Source organism: Onychostruthus taczanowskii, unplaced genomic scaffold, assembly GCF_017590055.1.
Source record: "Onychostruthus taczanowskii isolate IOZ18803 unplaced genomic scaffold, ASM1759005v1 scaffold99, whole genome shotgun sequence".
NCBI lineage: Eukaryota > Metazoa > Chordata > Aves > Passeriformes > Passeridae > Onychostruthus > Onychostruthus taczanowskii.
This window is the reverse complement of record NW_024507990.1, coordinates 19,122-37,321: the sequence shown is the minus strand read 5'-3', so window position 1 is coordinate 37,321 and position 18,200 is coordinate 19,122. Positions and strand designations below refer to the sequence as shown.

At 45.4% G+C, this 18,200-nt stretch overlaps 1 protein-coding gene across 3 annotated transcripts; it reads left to right on the top strand.

Moving 5' to 3' along the window:
- The first annotated feature begins 1,270 nt into the window (after positions 1 to 1,270).
- Positions 1,271 to 17,307, top strand: LOC121348154. Of its 3 annotated transcripts, XM_041427386.1 has the most exons (6): positions 1,271 to 1,317; positions 9,891 to 10,024; positions 10,726 to 11,028; positions 12,339 to 12,482; positions 13,238 to 13,366; positions 14,419 to 17,307. In XM_041427386.1, the coding sequence occupies exons 2-6, from the start codon at positions 9,961 to 9,963 to the stop codon at positions 14,469 to 14,471; spliced, it is 693 nt and encodes a 230-aa protein (XP_041283320.1). In that variant the 5' UTR covers positions 1,271 to 1,317; positions 9,891 to 9,960; the 3' UTR covers positions 14,472 to 17,307. The 3 variants fall into 3 exon arrangements, with proteins under 3 accessions (XP_041283320.1, XP_041283318.1, XP_041283319.1); XM_041427384.1 differs by lacking the exon at positions 14,419 to 17,307 and having other exon boundaries at positions 13,238 to 14,396; XM_041427385.1 differs by lacking the exons at positions 1,271 to 1,317; positions 14,419 to 17,307 and adding an exon at positions 5,685 to 5,762 and having other exon boundaries at positions 13,238 to 14,396.
- Positions 17,308 to 18,200: the final 893 nt, after the last annotated feature.

Here is an 18,200-nt window from a genome sequence, read left to right as displayed (position 1 = left end):
TCATTTGTCCCCCAATTTAGTTTGTACAGTCCCTGCTGGATAAGCATTCTTGGGGAATAACAAAGCTGTGAGTTGCCAGGGTTGTAGTGCCTGAAGTCATGTTTCTCTCTGAAACAGATATTTTCTGTATTGCACAACTGACAAGGCTTCAACTGCAAAATGTTAGCAGTAATGAGAAATATCTGTGATGCATCAATAAATGAGTGTTCTGTGGGACTGGCTTGTGGCCTGCCAGCATTTGGCTGTGCCTCATGGAAGAAAAACACGTCTAAAGAAAACTGAAAGTCAGTGTTGGAGGAAATGGTGTGAGTCCTCAGAGAGCACCAGTTACATCAAATGGAGTGGGAAAATTTAATAAAACTGTGCCAAAGGGAAGAGTCAGACTTTGGTATGAAAGAATCAGTTTGGAACAACTAGAATTTGTTTGGATAAATAGCTTCAATTCATCTTTGTGTTGGCTGGGAAAGAGAAGCTATGCTCAGATAAGGAAGTCCTTGCTTGCAAACCAAAAAAACCCCACTTTTGTTTCAGAAATTCTGTTGCTATCTGCAAGATCCTTTTACACCAGGAGTTGAAATGGCTCTGGAATGGAGACCTCAACAGCAGCGTGGTCCAGGTGGGAGGGCTGGGGGTGAGCACAGCAGAGAGGGAAACACAGAGCTGCAAAGGGAATTTCCTCTTGGTTTTATTGCTTTGCCTCAAGCAGTGGAACCAATGAGCCTTGCTGCAGAGTGCCTGTAGGGAACTGCACTGCAGAGAACTCACAAATGCCCTGCATTGTTGGGTGTTCCTCATCTGATTCCCATCTGCAACAGCCACCAAAGGCCTTGGGCTGCAGTGAGGTTAACACTTTCTATCTCCTCAGTGTGCAAGAAATAGAATAAAGTCACAGGCCTTCTCCTTTTGGAGAAGGAAAAAGGGGTCAAAATCTCCAGATTCCTGGTCCAATGCAATCTGTACAGTAGGGGAGCACAAGACAGGCCCAGTGATGTCAAGGTGTCAGATGTTGATAGCATTAAACCCCAAAGGTATGTTTAGCCTTTGGAACACACATGTGAAAAGTGAAACACTGGTTCTTCCTTTCCAGCTGCAAACATTAATCTTATCTCAGGCCAGTTTGGAAGCCCCCTGTGTCACAGAGTTCTCATTTGAGACAGGAAATAGATATCAATTCCCTGGTCTCTCATGCCAGCGCTGAAATAATTTCCTTCAAGAACAACATCTACATCACACATCAACCTTGTTATAAATGGCTGAATTAAGGACAGAACAGTTACATGCAAAGCCTGAGTCATACAAGGAAGAATACTGAAGGAGGTAACTTTCACTGTTGATTTCTTTTCCCTCTACCCTGACCATCTGTGTATATTTTTCTCTGGTTTTGCACAGGGAAGTAGACTGTAGCATGTGAACAGTCTGGTTCACCCTCATGAGATCTTGCAAACTTCTTCTCTGCTGTCTGTGGTGCTGTGATTGCCTTCTACTGCTCCTGCTTCATTTTGCAGGCTTTAATTCCCACTGGCAAGTTTGCTTGGTGCTGCTGAGCAGCACACTTGGCTTTTTGCTAGCCGGCAGTAGGACATCTGCAAGGGAGTAAGGGTGTAAAAACTCCTGGGTTTTGTGTTGGGAGAAATGGTTTAACAACTTCACACTGAGCTCCTGGGGGTATGGCTTTGGCTTCTGAGCTGTTGATGGGAGATCTGTAGTGCTGGGACTAGGACTGAATATCAGGAACAGCAGGATTAAAACTCTGTATGGGGGTCTTGAGCTGGTTTTCCTGGTTTGCTGTTTGAGCAATCTGCTCCCTAGATTGTACCAGATGTGTCTGGGAAAGGTGTCTCCTACCATGTTTTTGTGCCTTTTGGATTTTGTTATTCTCTGGGCAACCCCTGGATTTAAGTTCCTCAGAGGGCATATGAGCTTCCCCGAAACACCAGGGAACACGTCAGGTAAATCATTCATTGTCATTTGTGTTTCCAGTTGTGCTCTTTGCCTTAGGGCAATAACACAACTGCTTGTGTCTGCATCAGTAGACATGCTCTGCAATTCCTTTGGTTCTGTTTTGAGTCAGGAATGCCCAAATCCATGGAATCTGTATCCTAGAGATGGAAACATGAATGTGAACAAGTTGCTTGGCTTCTAGAAAGAAGGTGGCTGAGGAGGCAGTGAAGTACCTGTCAGGCACACTGACCTAGCAGTAGGTTGGAGCTCTTTGTAACTATCCTGGTGGCAGCTTTCCCCTCTGAATCCCAAAGCTGGTTTTGCATTAGCAGAGGATAAACTGGAATGCAGGAAGGGCTGGTTCCTCCAAATCCCACAGACTGACCACCTGGAAGTGGGATGTGCTGCTGGGTGATCTTGGCTTTTAGGCTTGCAGGCCTCTTGGGTGTTGCAGACTCAAAAAAGGACAAACAGCCATAAACAAATATACAAATTTCCCAGTCTACCAACCCTTCACTGTCCAATAAATGGTCCCAAGGGAACTTGTAACTGGTTATTTCCAGGGTCTGGACTGGAGGAATGGAATAAGACTGAAATATGTGGCCTGGGAGAGCTGGGAGAGCTGTTGCTGCTGTTCCTCTTCTGAGTCACGTTCTTTGCCTGACGAAAGACAAATGGGGAAAGCTTGACAGCTTAAAGCTGATTTTGCCCTTCTTGAGTATTTCCCCTTGCAAAAGGAAGACCCCATCCTGCTGCTGCAGGCAGCACTGTTTGCTTGGCCTGTGGCAGGGCAGGGGTGTGCAGAAAAGCAGTGAATTTTAGCTGGCAGAAGGTGAGTGAATCCCTTTGTGCTGGGGTTGAAAGGACTGCAGGCACTGTTTTCTCAGACCTGGAAATCTTTTGGTGAGATCCAGTCTCCTACAGAAGCCAGATGATGGGGTTTTCAAAACAACTAAATCTAAAGTTGGGTATCAGTCATTCAGAGCTGCCCCATCCTGTCCCACATTGTAGAGGCCTCTGCTTTGAAGAACTGAAAGGATTTGCTCATTGCTCTTTCTCCCAGACAGCTGCTTGTAATTCACTTCAAGCTGGAAGTGCTTTCGATTCTGGTCCCAAATGTGAAGCCCAACTTTCCCAGAGATTTAAAAATTACCTCTAGGCCATCTTTGTGTGAGACATCACTACATCAGCAGTTTTTATGAGCTGGGGCAGGTCATGGCAGCAACACACTTGTGTTTGGATCTTTCCTGTATTAGCTGGCTGGGGTTCAGCTTTGTTGTGGCTGCATCTATCACACACACCCAGTCAGGGGACAGTGGTAAAGCAAAGAGAACAACACATACTCTGCACTAAACTTTGTCTATGCAGCTCAGAATACAACAATAGATGAAGGAGGATGAGGCTGGTTGCAAATATTCCTCAGTAGTGACTTTTCCAAGGAATGCTCAAATTAGGCTATTGACTGTCACAGGCTATAAGAAAAAGTAAGATAGATTAAATTTTCCTCTTGTCAGAGCGAGCAGACTCATAGAGGTAGTAACAAGGCTGGGATTGGAAAAAAAGTCACAGAATTGAGTGGTCAGGGTGTGTTGGAAAGGGGTGAGTCAGGACGGCCAAGATACAGCCCCTGGTGCTGGGCACGAGGAGAGAGCTGTGTCCTCTCAATCAGATGATGTGGCAATGTCCCAGGCTGTAAATCTCCCCTGCAGCCATAAACTCAAAGATAAACTTGTGCTTATGTTGCAACAGAAAGCAAACACTGAGAAGAAAAACAACTGGAGTGCTTGAAGAGGAAGAGAAAATGAATTGTGTTTTTTTTTTTTCTGGAGCTCCTTGGCCCCAAGGGAGTCAGAGAGCTGGGCTGGGACCCCCCAGTGGTGCCATTTATCAGCAGCTTGGTGCCACCTCAGCCTGGCGTGGTGTCACTTCTGGTCCTGGCCTTGGACTTGTGATTTCCAATGAGCCCATGGGTAGGCTGCCTCTCTGTCTGTGTGTCTGTCCATGAGTCTGTCTGACTGCACTGCAGGATGGCTGCTTTGGGCTTCAGTGCATAAAGCCTTGTGGACTTGATGACTGTAGGGCAGATCTACAGGTAGGAGTAAATTATCCCAAAGGGCATTAGGCCACCTCTACACATCCCTGTGTCTCAGGACAAGATGGCCAGCAAATATAAAATTTCTTTAAGATGATTTTGAAAGAAGCTCTGTGTCTCCTTTTATGGGCTGCTCAGAGGACTCTTTTTAAAGTCTTGAGATCACACACACAGAATCACTGGGTTGAAAAAGACCTTCAAGATCACTGAGTCCAACCCAGCCCCAACACCTCAACTAAACCCTGGCACAGAGTGCCACATCCAATTTTTTTTAAAACACATCCAGGGATGGCAACTCCACCATCTCCCTGGCACTTTATCACCCTTTATAGATATAAAAAAATTCCTAATATCCCACCTGTATTTCCCTTGGCATAGTTTAAGTCTGTAGATGATTACTTAATGCATGACAAGGCATGCCATTGTGTTGTTATAAAGAAGTCAGAGTGCTGTCAGCTGGCGAGACTCTGCTGTCATGGGTTGGTTTAGGATGGGAATTTGGTGTCAGGCGGCACTGGGGACTGGTTGGGACTGGCACAACATGTTTGTTTGGATCATGACTCTGCTGTGAATCCACTGCCAGACTGTGCTGAGTGCCAGGGCAGGGCACTGGAGGGAAAAAACCTGCAGACCTGGGGCTTACATCACCTTGTGAGGGTCATTCCTGGTAATGATTACCCACTTCATGAGTTACCTTTGCCAATATTCAACTTCTCTAGAGATGTAGAAACCTCATCTGTATGCTGGAGGTGATACTTCTGAGCCAGGGCAGGGTAACAAGGGCAACAGGATAAGGGAAACAAGGGGTTTTGTTGTGGGTTTTGTTGTTGACTTGTTTGGTTTTGGCTGTGTTTGTTGTAGTGGTGGTTTGGGTTTTTCTTTGAGGAAATGTCACCAGTTTAATGTCCTGAGCCTGAAACATGAGAGTGAAATTATAGGCAAATGTCCCAGTTTTGGGGCATTTTTTTAACACACAGCTGCTGCCCTGAGCTGGGACTGTGAGAGCAAAGCCCAAATTCACTGGAGGGGCAGTGTGGGTGTGCAGCACAGTGATCAAATTGAAGGTTGATCAGTTCTGTACGATGTCTGCTAAATAAACCCCTGAAACTGAGTTTCCCTAAGGGTCAGCCTCCACGTCTTCCACGACAAGGGCACAGGTGCTGCAGTGCTTAACATAAACCAAGCACGTGAATCCTTCCAGAAACACTCAGAGCAAAATTTGCAAGCAGAAACTCCTTGTCTGGACTTTCTGGCTTGCAGATCATGTGATTAAAAAAAGGGACAAAGTGCAATAAATAGTGGTGTGGTGAAAGAGCAAACTGTGAACTGGGAGATAGCATTGCTGCTCTTAGATCCAGCTAAGTTTCTGCAGTTTCCAGCATTTCCTGCAAGTTCCAGCAGTTCCTTCAATTCCAACAGTTCCCTCAATTCCAGCAGTTCCTTCAATTCCAGTAGTTCCTGCACTCACAGCAGCACGGACTTACCTGGTTTCCATTGCTCTGCACACTCTAACCTGAATTTCTGAACCGAAAGTGAAAATGCAGTTTCTGGTGCCGTTGTTGCATTTAAAATGGGTGGAGCCAGTGAAATGGTTTTTTTTCTGAGATCCCATTGACTTCTGCATTTCCTCTGGAAGAGGAGCTGAATGAATTGGGATCTGAAAAGGCTGCACAGCACTTGGAGAAGGGAAGAGGCATGAAGGCTTCTTTGGACACAAACAGCTTCTGAGGTACTGTCTTCTTCTTTACAGGGTCCTGTCTTCTTCTTTAGAGGGTCCTGTCTTCCACCCAGTTCTCTTACAAATTCTTGCTTTCTTGTTTTGAAGTAGCCATTCAGAAAGAGGCACTGAAATATCTGTGGCCGGAGGGAAATTCTCAGTGTGCTGCACATTTTCTGCATAGGGAAGAACATTTATTGCTGGTGCTGATGAGCTTTGTGGCTAATTAACACCATATCTGTAGCCCAGAGTGGCAACTTCCAGAGAGCTCTGTGTGAACTCACACTGATTGTGGGAATGCAGAAACCCAACAGCTTCCTCTTGGTGCATTTATATAAACTCAGAAATAATAGAATAAATGTATTGACAGCATTTTCCTGTTCATGTAATTCCTGAATAATTTTCCCAAAACCATTAACCTTTTTTTTTTTTTCTCATATCTCCTTAGCATGTCTTGCTAATATCTTCTTTTCCAAAAGTTCCATACTGTCATGTTTGCAAATAAGGGAGAATTTGTCAGAAAGGTTGCAGGAGAAATCCCTGCAGTTCTTCTCCTTTTCAAGGAGCTGATTGTGCATTTTCCCAAGTCCAGCCTGACTAATGAACAATCCAGCCTGACAGCTCTGGGTTCAGAATGAAACAAAACAGAACGAAAATACAAAGCATTAGTGGTTTTAAAATAGAAGAAGTTAAACCCAGTGAAACACTTCATTCTACTTAATGTACTGCAGGCAGTAAAAAAGTGTTACCAATGTTATATAATGCTGTGGAAAATTTTTTTCCAAGCAGGGGGAGAAAAGCCAAAGTGTGCTTTACACTTAGGATTTTTGCAGAGATTTCTCAGCTCAACCTCAATGTCCTGCTGGTTGCTCTCTCTCCAATGGCTTGTTGGAGCTGTGGATACAAACTGCAGTAGTACACTCACTCAGGAAAGAGCTGCTTTATCTCCTCACATGATTTTTTTATTGTTTTCTTTATTTGTCTTTATTGCAAAGGCTTGTTGATAGTGGAATGCAACAGACCAGGGAGAGAAACATGATAAGGAAAGTGATACCAAAATTATATTATGTAAATACTTCTCCTTTTCTGGGAAATGACTTAGAGTACAAAATAAAATCTCCAGGATCTTCTGAAGTTCCTTGAGTTTTATTCTGTTGCTGCCTTACTTCCTTTAATAGTACTATTTTCTCCAAACTGACTGCAACTTAAGCCTTCCCCACAGGACCCTTAGGGAGCTAAATAAATATTTTAGAGATCGTGGTGTCTTGTTCCACCAAGCTGGTTCTGACCACAAAACCTACAGACTAAATTGCTCCTGAATCTCTAGAGCCGAGGGTATGTGACTGAAAGAGGGGTGAGAAAATGCAGAGTTTGCAGCTGGATTTTGTGTGTCCATGACTGTGCTTAATGGTTGTTTGGTTGTTTGGAGAGGGGATGTTAACCCTGTTAGGGGATGTTGACATGTGAACCCTGGGGAGCAGCTCTGCTCTGCTGGCTCCTGGGGGTGTTGGGGGGACTCTGCTTGGTCACTTTGGGATCCCCACTGAACTGTGCTAGAGGCAGAAAGCCTGAGGACGCACACTGGAGAGGCAGTGACCTGGTTTAACTTGTGCTGGAGTAGGAGGAAACGTGGATCAGAGTATTCCAAGTCGTCAGATTTTAACTTTGATAGAGAACCTTTGCTCTGCTGAAAGTGATGTTATTGCATTGGAGACTGAATTTTGTCCTTCTCGTGGCAAACACTGGAGTTATTTATTGTCTTGTGTTTGTTATGATGCTACAGGGAGAAGGAAAAGCCTGAGAGTTTCAGGTAGTGATGTTCCCTCAAATAGATCCTTTCAAAACCAAAACCCAAGGACGTTGTTAGGGCTCTGCAGATTTCCTGTAAAATCCTCTTTCTCCTGCTGGTGATCTCATGTGGGCTGGTTTGTGGGTCAGGTCTGCCCTGGGGGGAAGCTGGGTGTGAGTGCTGGTGTTTGCTGAAGGAACTCAAGCTCCTCCTGTTTGTTCCTTTATTCACCTACTGCTTGTTCCTGATCTGCTTTTAGGGTCTGGCTTTGCTTTGTTACAGCTCTGCAGAAAACTTCAGAAGCTCTGACAAGTGAAAGTTTGTATTACTTTGAAAAAGAAAGGGAAGCAAGCGGAAAAAAAAAAAAACTGGATGGAAAATATTTTGTCTGTCCAAAGAATGTGTTTCACTTTAGATTTGAGTGTTTTATTGAAGTAAGTTTAATTCTGATGGCAGGAGCTGGCCAAGACAGCTGGAGAGTCTCCAGATTTCAAGACATATCAGTTGCAGTGAACAGAGGTTTGGTGGATGGTGTTCTGGCTGCTGAAACTGAAGAGAAGAGGGGGAGAAGGAGGGAATGTCACCAGAGATAAGAGGAAGGGACACGTCCTTTGACCAGAATGAGGAGAGGGGCAAGAAGACCACACAAGAGAGGACCAAACAAATGAGGATACTGAAAACTCCTGGGAAAACACAAATCTTGACCTCTGGGCAAATAACTCTGCCAGATGTGCTGCAGCTGTTCTGTGCAGCAAACATGCCCTGGGGTATAAATCCTCTGGAGGCATCTAAAAGACAAGAAGATCTGGCACTTAGGGACTAAGTGGTGGATTTGGCAGTGCCATGTTAGCAGCTGGACTCAAGGGTCTTTTCCACACTTATGATTCTGTGATTTCAAGATTGATGTCAATCCCTTGGAACTCTGCTCATCTGCAGGGCAGGAGGGCCGGGCATTGTTAACTGTGCTTTGCAAATGAGGAAATGGGATAGAGGAATGTGTGAAATATGAATGATCAGAAAGAAAATAATTAAAAAGACAGGATGATTTTTTTAATGGGTGGGAAGAGGAAGATGAATGTTTTATGTATGGATTTTTTATGTAAGAGAAAATATTGTTGTTAATACGTGGTGGGGCCAGAGGAAATCCTTGCAGGACTGCCCAGGTGAGCAGGAGCTCTGTGCATGAAGTGCAAAGGTGGTGGTGGAGAGGATGGATCACTCCTTGGAGGGTGCAGTGCCAGGGCCCAGCTCTACCCAGAATTCCCTGGATTTGCATCCTGCTCAGGGCTATCGAGAGCCTGAGGTGTCCCGGGTTTTATTCCACAGGAAATTTTGCAGCTGGTCTCAAGGATGGGTCAGCACCTGCAGGAAGCTGGAAGGGCATGTCCTTGAGTTGTTTTTCTGCTGGTTCACCTGTTTCTGGGAGATGGGGTAGAACTCTCAGCAGGTCTAGATCAGCACAGACCAGGAGAGATAAGCATTTATTAACTTCTGTTGAATGTATAATTAGGAACTAGCATATAACTAATTTGGAAATTTCCTCTAGGTATTTCTCAGGTAGTGGCAGCAAAAAAGTTGTTTTAATGAAAGCTTTTGATGAAAAGCTCCCAGGAACAAAGCAGTTTGTGTTTTCCAGAGCTAGGCTGGTGAGGAAAGTTAGGTGAATTTTCTATATTTTTTTTCTTATTTGGCAAGTATTTCACTAAAACATACATCACAAAGTGGTAGCAGTTTTATTTAAATGAAAACTAACTTCTGACTAAATCCAAGGATGTTTTGAAAAGAAATACCAAGTTATTGTTTGTTTGTTCATTTGATGTGAACAGATATTTCCCATCAGATCTCCTAAATTAAAAATATAATTCGATTTGACAATAAATATTTCAGCTTAGGCCAAGTGAAACATTCAGTCAGCATAATCCATCTTCCTTAGTTGATCTTCTGGGGGGTTTTGAATAACTTGAGAAAACTTTGAAACTCAACTTTGGAAAATTTGACAGCAAATCAAGCTGTTATTTACTGTTCCTATGGAGGGGTGTGTGCAGGATCACTGCCTGGAGGAGGATGTGGACGTGGAGTCTCCTGCCCAGCAGGCTCGGGAGGGATTTCCCTCTCCCTGCAGAAGGACCTCGTGTCTCCTGCTGCTGTGCTTGAGCCAGAGGTGGAAAGGTCTGTGAGTCTCGCCCTTGTAGAGCTGTGTGAGCAGTGAGAGGGTTCCTCTGCCTTGCTCCCATCCCGTGACCTGGGCTGGAAGCTGCTGTCTGACATTTGGTCTGCGAGCTGTTATCTTTTTGTCTGGACAAAGACAACAGAGACACTGGGGGCTAAGCACTGCCTTTAATTCCCAACAGGGAGAAGACTGAGGGAGGAGCCTGCCCTGACACGGTGGAGGATCTGGGACAGAGCCCCCCAGGCAGCCCCATGGACTCTCCTCACCTCCTGCACTTGGGTTTCCTGCTCCTGGCTCTTGCTGCTCCCCATCCAAGTGAGTCCCTGTGTTTGACCTCAGTGCTTTCCCCTGCTCTTCCGTAGCTCAAAACCTCTGAACTCTTAGGATAAATTCAGCTGTGCCCAGCTAAAACCAAGACAACAAAACCTCTAAGGTGAGAAATTAAGGAGGTGAAGGTTGATGTGTTTGTCCTGTCACAATCTCTTCTTTTGGGAGGGGTGACTCTTTGGGTCTGTCTGATGTCAGATGAGATGAGTCCTCTCCCAAAGGACTGACTCTTTCCCAGGAGGGTCTGAGGGAGGAAACCTGGGACACTGCACCCAGAATGGGCAGAGTGGCAGCTCAGCTCTGAGCTTCAGTGGTCCTGGGATCTGGCAGTGTGTTGGGGGGACACGTGGTGGGATTGTGCCAAGGAGTTTGGGAAGGAAAGAGGACAAGAACAGAGGAGCTCAGCAAGAGAAACATCTTTCAACTCACCTCCCAAGCTGCCAGGTTCCCAGTTAAAAAAACAGTGGAAGTAGTGGGGGAATTCTATCATCTTTCTACCCCAAAAGTTATCCTGGGAACTGGCCCCAATACTGTGTAACATTTGCCTATTGGCAGACAATGTCTCCAAAGCCATGACTAAGCTTGTCCACCAAGACCCGTCTTAGACCAAGCTTAGACCGTTCTCTAACAGTAAACATCCAGGGAAAAAAACTGATGGAAAATTTTTTCTTTGTTTTTTTCTGATTTAGGTATTGCTGTGTCCAATGCTGGCCCTGCTAAGGGGACACAAGGCAGCACAACTATGACAGTCCACTACTGTAAGGACTGTAAAAGCTGCATGCACGAAGATGGGAGAATCAGTTTAGAAAACTTTAAAATAATCGGTGAAATACCAAACAAGACAAACACTATTCCAACAGTTGAGTTGGTGGCCAACAAATCACACGTCACTGTTTGCTTTCACCAAGCAAATTCCTCTCTTGAAGGAATTTATGGCATCTGGGTCAAAACTGCTCCATCAAAACTCTGGTGCGGCATCCTGAATTCTGGAGGTATGCTGTGCTGGGAACCTGGTTATTAACTGATGGAAAACATATTTCTGGGTAGGAAACTGAACTGTTCTCTTTGTGGGCAGACAGCAAGGCTTATGAGTGAATAAACTGGAATGATTGGGTTTCTCCTGTGAGAAAAAGTCATGAAGTAATTCACAAAAGTAAATTCAGTTCTTTCAGGTCAAACAATGCTCAAAAGTATACTAGGAGAAGTTCAGACAAACACGTTACTCTGATTTATAAAGATATGTTTTTATTTTAGGGGTTTTTTTGGCAACAGCAATTCCCATGGTGAAATAATGTGCCACATTGCAATGTGTGAATCCCACCTGCTTCAGCCAGAACACACCCAGGTCCAGCCTCAAAAGCTGCTCTGTGCTGCTCTTCTGTCCAATTCAATAAGCACCCAGGAACATCTTTCCAGCTTCCTCACAAAACTGCCAAAATCAGGAATTCAAATACCTGTCAGTACAAGGAGCAAGTGGCTCCATGAGGGCAAAACTTCATGGTGGCTCAGTCTGCAGGGCTTTTATTTATTTAGCTTAATCTAATAGACTTTTATTTAGGCTAGTCATTCCTCCTGTATTTAATTTCTGGCCACCATTAAACCATTTCTCTCCTGTATTTATGCTCACCATTGCAAAATATCTGCATGCTGTCACTACTGTGTAAAACTTTGGTGACACTGAAACATTCACAGTGAAATCTGGAAATTGCTGTAGACAGGGATCCCTGTATCCCCTCAGAGGGGAAGGGGTGGCTGTGTAGGTGAAGGCAGAAGGGAGTTTTCCAGATTCTCTTTGAAGAAGAATAAGCTCTACAATGGCACAATGGGGTGCAGGGTTGGTAGGAGATGCACTCCAGGGTCTTAGAGATTTACTCAGCTACTACTAGAGATTTACAACAAGCTACTTGCTTGTTCCTCTTCTTTGGTTCCTGTGTGTAAAAAGCAGCTTGAAAATTTTTTAGTAGCTTTTTATTGCATAAAGGTAATGATAAGCTTTTTACAGATGTTTTGTTATTAACTGCATGTGAAAACTTTCTTGCCTTCTTCAAGTATTTTCATTCTTGATTCCCAGAACAACTCATCAGCTTTGGTGAGAAGGAAATCTAATGATAGTGGTTGATTTGGACTGTTAGGGAATGAAACATCTCCAACTCGTAGCAATCATAGCAATCTCCAACATTTCGTGCAACATGATCCACTTTTTAAATCTACTAACCTCTTCAGCATCTTTAGCCCTTCACTGAAGATCTTCTACATGATCCATATTTATAATCAAAACTTTTTTTACCTTTCATTATCTCAGAAAATGGAGGAGATAACATCAATACTGAGGACAAGAATGTTTGCTGTGAAGCAGAGGCAATTGCCTGGCAACACAACCCTAACCTGAAGTGCTACATTCAAAAGTCAAGTCCAAAACACATCACACTGCCAGTTGCCGTTCCTGGTGAGGGAATTCTAGATTAATCTCTTCTTGTGTTTGCCTTTTGCTTTGAGAGGGGTTTGTCCAGACAGTTTGATGTGAACAGAGTTTTACATGGGCAGGGAGATGTCCTTGTCACATTCATAATTAAAATCCACACATGCTGCAGCCAACCAGTCTCAGAACTTTTCCTTAGCAAATAGACAGAGATGGACACAGGCTCAGGTTCCTGTAATTACATAGTGGCAGACACACGGATGCTGAGGGAAGGGGGTACATGATGGATGTGCAACAAGTTCCCAAGAATTGACCTTAGCTGTAAGTGCTAAATGAGACTTTGCCTCCAGACTAAGAGGACATTTGTCAACTGAAGGTGACATTTATATAGTCAAATTTCTTTCGTAGTAGAAACCCCTGTCATCTTCCTTAGGTCATGGACAAAAAGGTTTTTAAAAACCAGTCAAAGTGGATTTCCTTATTTGAATACTTCATCAAGGATGGGTCTCACCACTTGTTGTTGGTTATTTCAGATAAGATTGATGTTCAAAGGTATCTGTTGTGGTGGGGTGACAAGAATTTGCTTTGAATGTTGATAAAGTGAGCATTATACCAGGTACCTTCTGTAAAATATGATGAGCCAAAGGCGCTTTGATCTCTCATTCATCAGTTCCTTCTCTATCAGATGGGGCCAGTTCCTTTGTGTGGTGCTTACGAGGCAGCTCATGGCTTAGCACTCCTGCTTGCTTCACTTGGATGCTCTGTTTTCTTCTACTCTGCAGGTAATCCTGAATTTCTCACCAGCAAAGAGAACAGCCATCTTGTTGGCATCTTGTTGGCATTCCTGTTTGTTGGGCTTTGCGCAGGATGGGGCACCATGTTTTACTTCTTGCGGCTGCGGCGTCGCCAAGGTACAGTCTGCGAATTGTGTGTTGCCTGGAAGTGGGAAAAGCATAAAGGGTTTTCCTCCTGGATCTCATCTCCATTGTGTTGTTCCTGCAGTTCTTAATGATGCTCACTGGGCTGACAGCTGGGATGAACTCTCCTCCTGTAGCTGCCGTGACAGTGCCCATCCGGTGGCTTTGTTGTGAAAAATAAGCACAGGAGGAATCTCCTCACTGCTTCCTCCTGAAACAAGAGGGAAGCACTGTCAGGGCCAAGGAATCACAGGGCTCAGCCTTCCCTCCATGGGATCCTGCTCCTTCGAGCAGTCCCAGGCTGCAGCATTGCTGTGCAGCTTCCCTGGCAGGGATGTGCCTCAGCCAGGACATCCAGGCATGGGCTGACAGGGCCTTCAGGAGAGTGGTTCCCTCTCCCAGCCCTGCCCACTTCAGAGCCAGCTGTAATTTAAGAATGACTAATTCCCTAAGTTAATCCAAGAGGGAAGTTTGTTTTGCAAACCAATATGAAAGGAGAGAGGTGGCAAGGGCTCTGTGGAGACTTCTACAGACACCCTTTGAACCTGCCATATGGCTTTCCCCCTCCATCCTGTGTCCACTTGGCTCCAGGGTTTTTGGCTCCTGAGGCTGAGCCTCCTCTCAGTTTCTGAGCTAGTCCATCCCCTGATGTTGGTTGTTTCTTTCTGAGAGCCAAAGGATTAAATTTCCAAGTCTGAATTTGTTTCAGGAAGAGTTGCACAAGTGCTTGCACAGCCCAGCAAAGGCAGCACAAAACCAGTCTCACTGTTGTTACATCAATAGATTAATGGGTATATTGGTGTGATGACTCAGGTCTGTCCTAGAGCCCCTCTAAGGCAGAAGTTGAGGGGTCACTGCACCAGGGCAGGGTCACAGCAGAGCCTTGAAGCTGCCCCCTTTGTGGAGCAAGGGGTGGCCCAGTAGTAGATGGGAGAAGGGAGGTGCCTGGAGGACTTCACAAATACAGGCATTTTGTTTATAATTCTAACTGGAATCTACCAATTTCTTTGGTGGCCTCACGGATTTTTTTTTTTTCAATTCTGCAGCTTCTAGACAAGACAGACAGACTTCTGACAGAGAAAAGCTCACACATCCTTGATAACCATCTACAAGGGAGAAAACCCCTCTGCCAGCAGCATCCTCCTCCTCTCTCATGATGTACAGCAATCAGCTGAACACAGACTGATTTTCCATGGGAACTCCTGCCCTTGTATTCCCAAATAGTCCAGTTTTCACAAAAGTACCTTCACCACATCCACACCTTCCCCTGACTCTTGTCCAGCTCCAGGCCTTTGTGAGCAGCACAGGCAACACCAGGAGCCCCCATCCTCTCCTTGGCTTGCCTGCAGACAGCAGGCACCCCAGGGTGTGTGGCTGACTCAGCAGCACTGAAACCAGCTGAATTCTCTCTGTGACAAAGAGGGAACAGCTCTGAAATGCTTCCCATGCCCTCTGCCTGGCTTTCACTTGGTAATGCCACAGCAGCACCCAGGTGTCTGCATTGTTTGAATTCTCAGGTCATCTCTGCATCCACCAAAGCCTTTTGCACCACAAGCTGGCTGGTAGGTTGAACTGGAAGAGTTTGGAAGAGATATTTGATTTTGCCCCCACGTGCAGGCTGAGGACATCTCTGAGTGTTTGCTGCAGTGCAGGGGTGGGTGGGAGGCTGTGTCCAGCTCCCTCAGGAATGGCATTGGGTCACAGAGACCTTGTTCTCCCCAGGCTGAGCAGAACTCTGGTATCAATCCTCCTGACACATGAGTCAAGCTTAGACAGCGTGAGATGAGTACAACCCCTCAAGAATCCCATTGGGTACTTGGTATCCTTAAATCATTCCCCATTCCCACCTGATTTGAATAAATCCTCAGCTTTTGCATTGGATCTAATTTACTATCAGGACTGTTGAGCAAAAATCACTGGCAGCACAAGGGGAGAAGCAAATCCCTAAAGCAATGTGAATGCTTGTTGAATCACTGTTCTTTTGTCACACAGCTAAACACAAGCACACACACAGTTCTTGGTTCATTTCTGCTTTGATTGGCTGGATTTTGTTTGTTGCTTGTTTTTTCCTCAATGTGTCTTAACCATCCAGTCAGTAGCAGAGTGAACCTTGCCAACAAACTGTCTCGTGCTGATGCTCAATATCAAATCTGGATTTTACTGATGCTCTTGGTGGTAATGTTTTAAGAGATCTCCAACACTTTGAACAGGTGTTTCCCATTTGATTTGATCCCTCTGTTCCTTGCTGTTCGTTGTAAAAATGCTTCTTGATCAGTTTCTTTGGTTATTGGGGTCATTAGAGAGCTCTGAGGGTCTCATTACACATTTGTATACCTTTGTTTCTCACTATAGACTGGACTTACACCTGCTGCAATCCTCTTTCAGAGAATCTGTATTATCCAATTCCTTGATGTTATTAAATGCTTCTTTAAAAAAAAAAAAGTGTTTTCTTCTATTCTCTGCCACTTTTTTCTTACCTTTACATTCCTGATTTAGATCTGATGCCAGCTCCAGTTATCAGGCTAAGTTTACTGCAGCTTTTATTTTGAGAACCAAGAGAATCATCCTAGGAATCTAGAGAGAACTAAATTTTCTGTGTGAGTGACAGCAGCCACTTCTTTGCCAAGGCCTTTGAAGCTTGGGAAGGTGCTGAGCTGCTCAGGTCACTGGGCATGAGAGGCATTAAATGACATGTCCAGCACAGGGAGACTGAGGTCCAGTCTCACAGAGCAGTTCTCTTGGTGGATTGGTTTTGAAGCCTTCTTTGATATGATCAGACCAAGAGGAACTCTGGTATTACAATTTCAATTGCATTTCTTATTTTTAGGTGAAGCAAGTGAACAGCCTAGAGAACAACTGTCAGTGCTTGGGAAGGAGACTCCATCAACATAACTTGCTCAATGCTTCAGAAAATGAACATGTAATTGCTGGGCACCTCTTTTACTCAGTGGTCCATTTGGCAAAGATGTGGAGTTAATAAATAACCATCACTGTTTCCATGAAATACTTGGATTCTTGTCTAGTAAGTTCAAGGGTTCCTGCTGAGTTCCTTCCACTTGCCAAGGGACTGCTCTTGCTCAGAGCAGCAAAGATGCAGAAAGCTCTGCCAGCACAGGACTTCCAGTTTCCCTAAGGAGATCTCTGAGACGGGAGTGCAATAGTGAATGCACAGGGCTCCCTCCCTGTCCTGCAAAAGTAGGGATTCAGCTCACAAACAGGGGGTGCAGTGCATTTCCTTCCCCGGTTTCTGGCTGTTCTTTGAGACCACTTGCAGTGAAGAACCAGGACCAGCAGATGATGCCCCAGGGAAAGAGGGCTGGTGTGGATTCACAGGGACAAAGGGCTGTAATTCCTACACGGGGTGCTGTGTGCTGAGGTACCTTGGGCTGGGGTTGTGTGACTCCTGTCACTGTCACAGCTCTCTGTGCCTGCTGTGACAGTGGCACTGGTATCTTCTCCCTTATCTGCATGTCAGAGGATATCTGGTGCCAAGCCCTCAGAGATGACACTGTGCACTGGGCTTTGGTTTCTTTTTGACCCGACTGACCTGAAGCCTGCCCTGTAGACATGTTTTCCTTCTCTAACAGCAAGGTGATTTTCCAGGAGGAATCCCAGGCTGTTTCAGATGGCAGGGAAGGGTGAGCTCAGCACCCAGCCCAGCCAGCAGCAGCAGTGAAATGTCTGCTCCCACAGGCTGCTTTCAGTCCCTGTGAATCTGCAGAAGCCCCAGCTGAGTGAGACTGGAGCAGGTTTGTTTGGAACAGAGGCTCTCTGTGAAATCCCTGCTAAAAAGGCTGTGCTGAGAGCCAGGGTGGAAGAGGGCAGCGTGGTGAAAGGGTGAGCTGTGGGCTGGGAGGAAAGATTGCTGCCCACAGATCCAGCTGCAGTTTATGGCAGCCCAGGGCTGGGACTGCTGCTTGTCACTGCCTGGGGGACAGCTTGCACAGGCTGACAAAAAAAAAAAAGGTTGTTCTGTGTGCCAAAGACAGGGGCCAAGTCAAGGCAAAGATCTACTGGATCTGTGGAGATATCGGGGGTAGTAAGGAAGAGGGGAAAGGTGAGGGTCAAGCACTCTGAGGATCACTTCCCTGTTGTAACCATGTGTTGCATTTGCTTAGAGTTAAAACCTGCTTTGATAGTTTGATTTGCCCCATGCCACCCCAAAAAACCCCACCTAAAAGGAGTGAAGAAAGCAGCAGATTTTACCCTCTCTGTACCCTGTGCTTACAGGCCCTGAACTTACAACAGACCTGGGAGTCTTTGCATGGCCAGGTAGTGCCACGCTGGGGAGCAGAGCTCACATCCAGTCACTCACATCCCTGCTGCAGTACCCAGAGGGACATGGTGACTGCCCAGGTACTTCTGAGCAGGTTCCTGGGGAGTTTTTGGGAGTGTGATTGGCTTTTTCCATGTTTTCCCTACTGCACTGTACCACACATCAGCACTGGCTTGCCTGGTGTCAATGTTCAGGGACACTGCACTTTGAAAGTGAAAGTGAAAATCCAGTTACAGGTAATTAGACACTAATTACATCTAGTTAAATTTTAAAGAATGGAGGAACCAGTATCCTGCTCTTCCTCCAGGATTCAAGGGACTTTCTCCTCTCCTGGTCAGGGCTCTGGAAGGGGAGCTGAACGAGCTGGAGGCTGGAAAGGCTCCACAGGCACAGGGGGATGGGAAGAGGCATGAAGGCTTCCTTGGTCACAAACGTGTGTGGTGCTCACACTGTCTTCTTTAAGTGCTCCTGTCTTAGAGCCAATCTCTTAGAAATTGTTGCTCTTTTTACTTGTTAAGTAGAGATGTAGAATATAATTGGCTGTCTGGGTTG

What these genes read in the sequence shown, in the direction of transcription:
- LOC121348154 (XM_041427384.1), top strand. Translation starts at nt 9,961, where the DNA reads ATGGACTCTCCTCACCTCCTGCACTTGGGTTTCCTGCTCCTGGCTCTT. An exon ending in TCTTGCTGCTCCCCATCCAA is followed by an intron (nt 10,025 to 10,725) that starts GTGAGTCCCTGT and finishes TTTCTGATTTAG; the next exon opens with GTATTGCTGTGTCCAATGCT. An exon ending in ACTGCCAGTTGCCGTTCCTG is followed by an intron (nt 12,483 to 13,237) that starts GTGAGGGAATTC and finishes TCTACTCTGCAG; the next exon opens with GTAATCCTGAATTTCTCACC.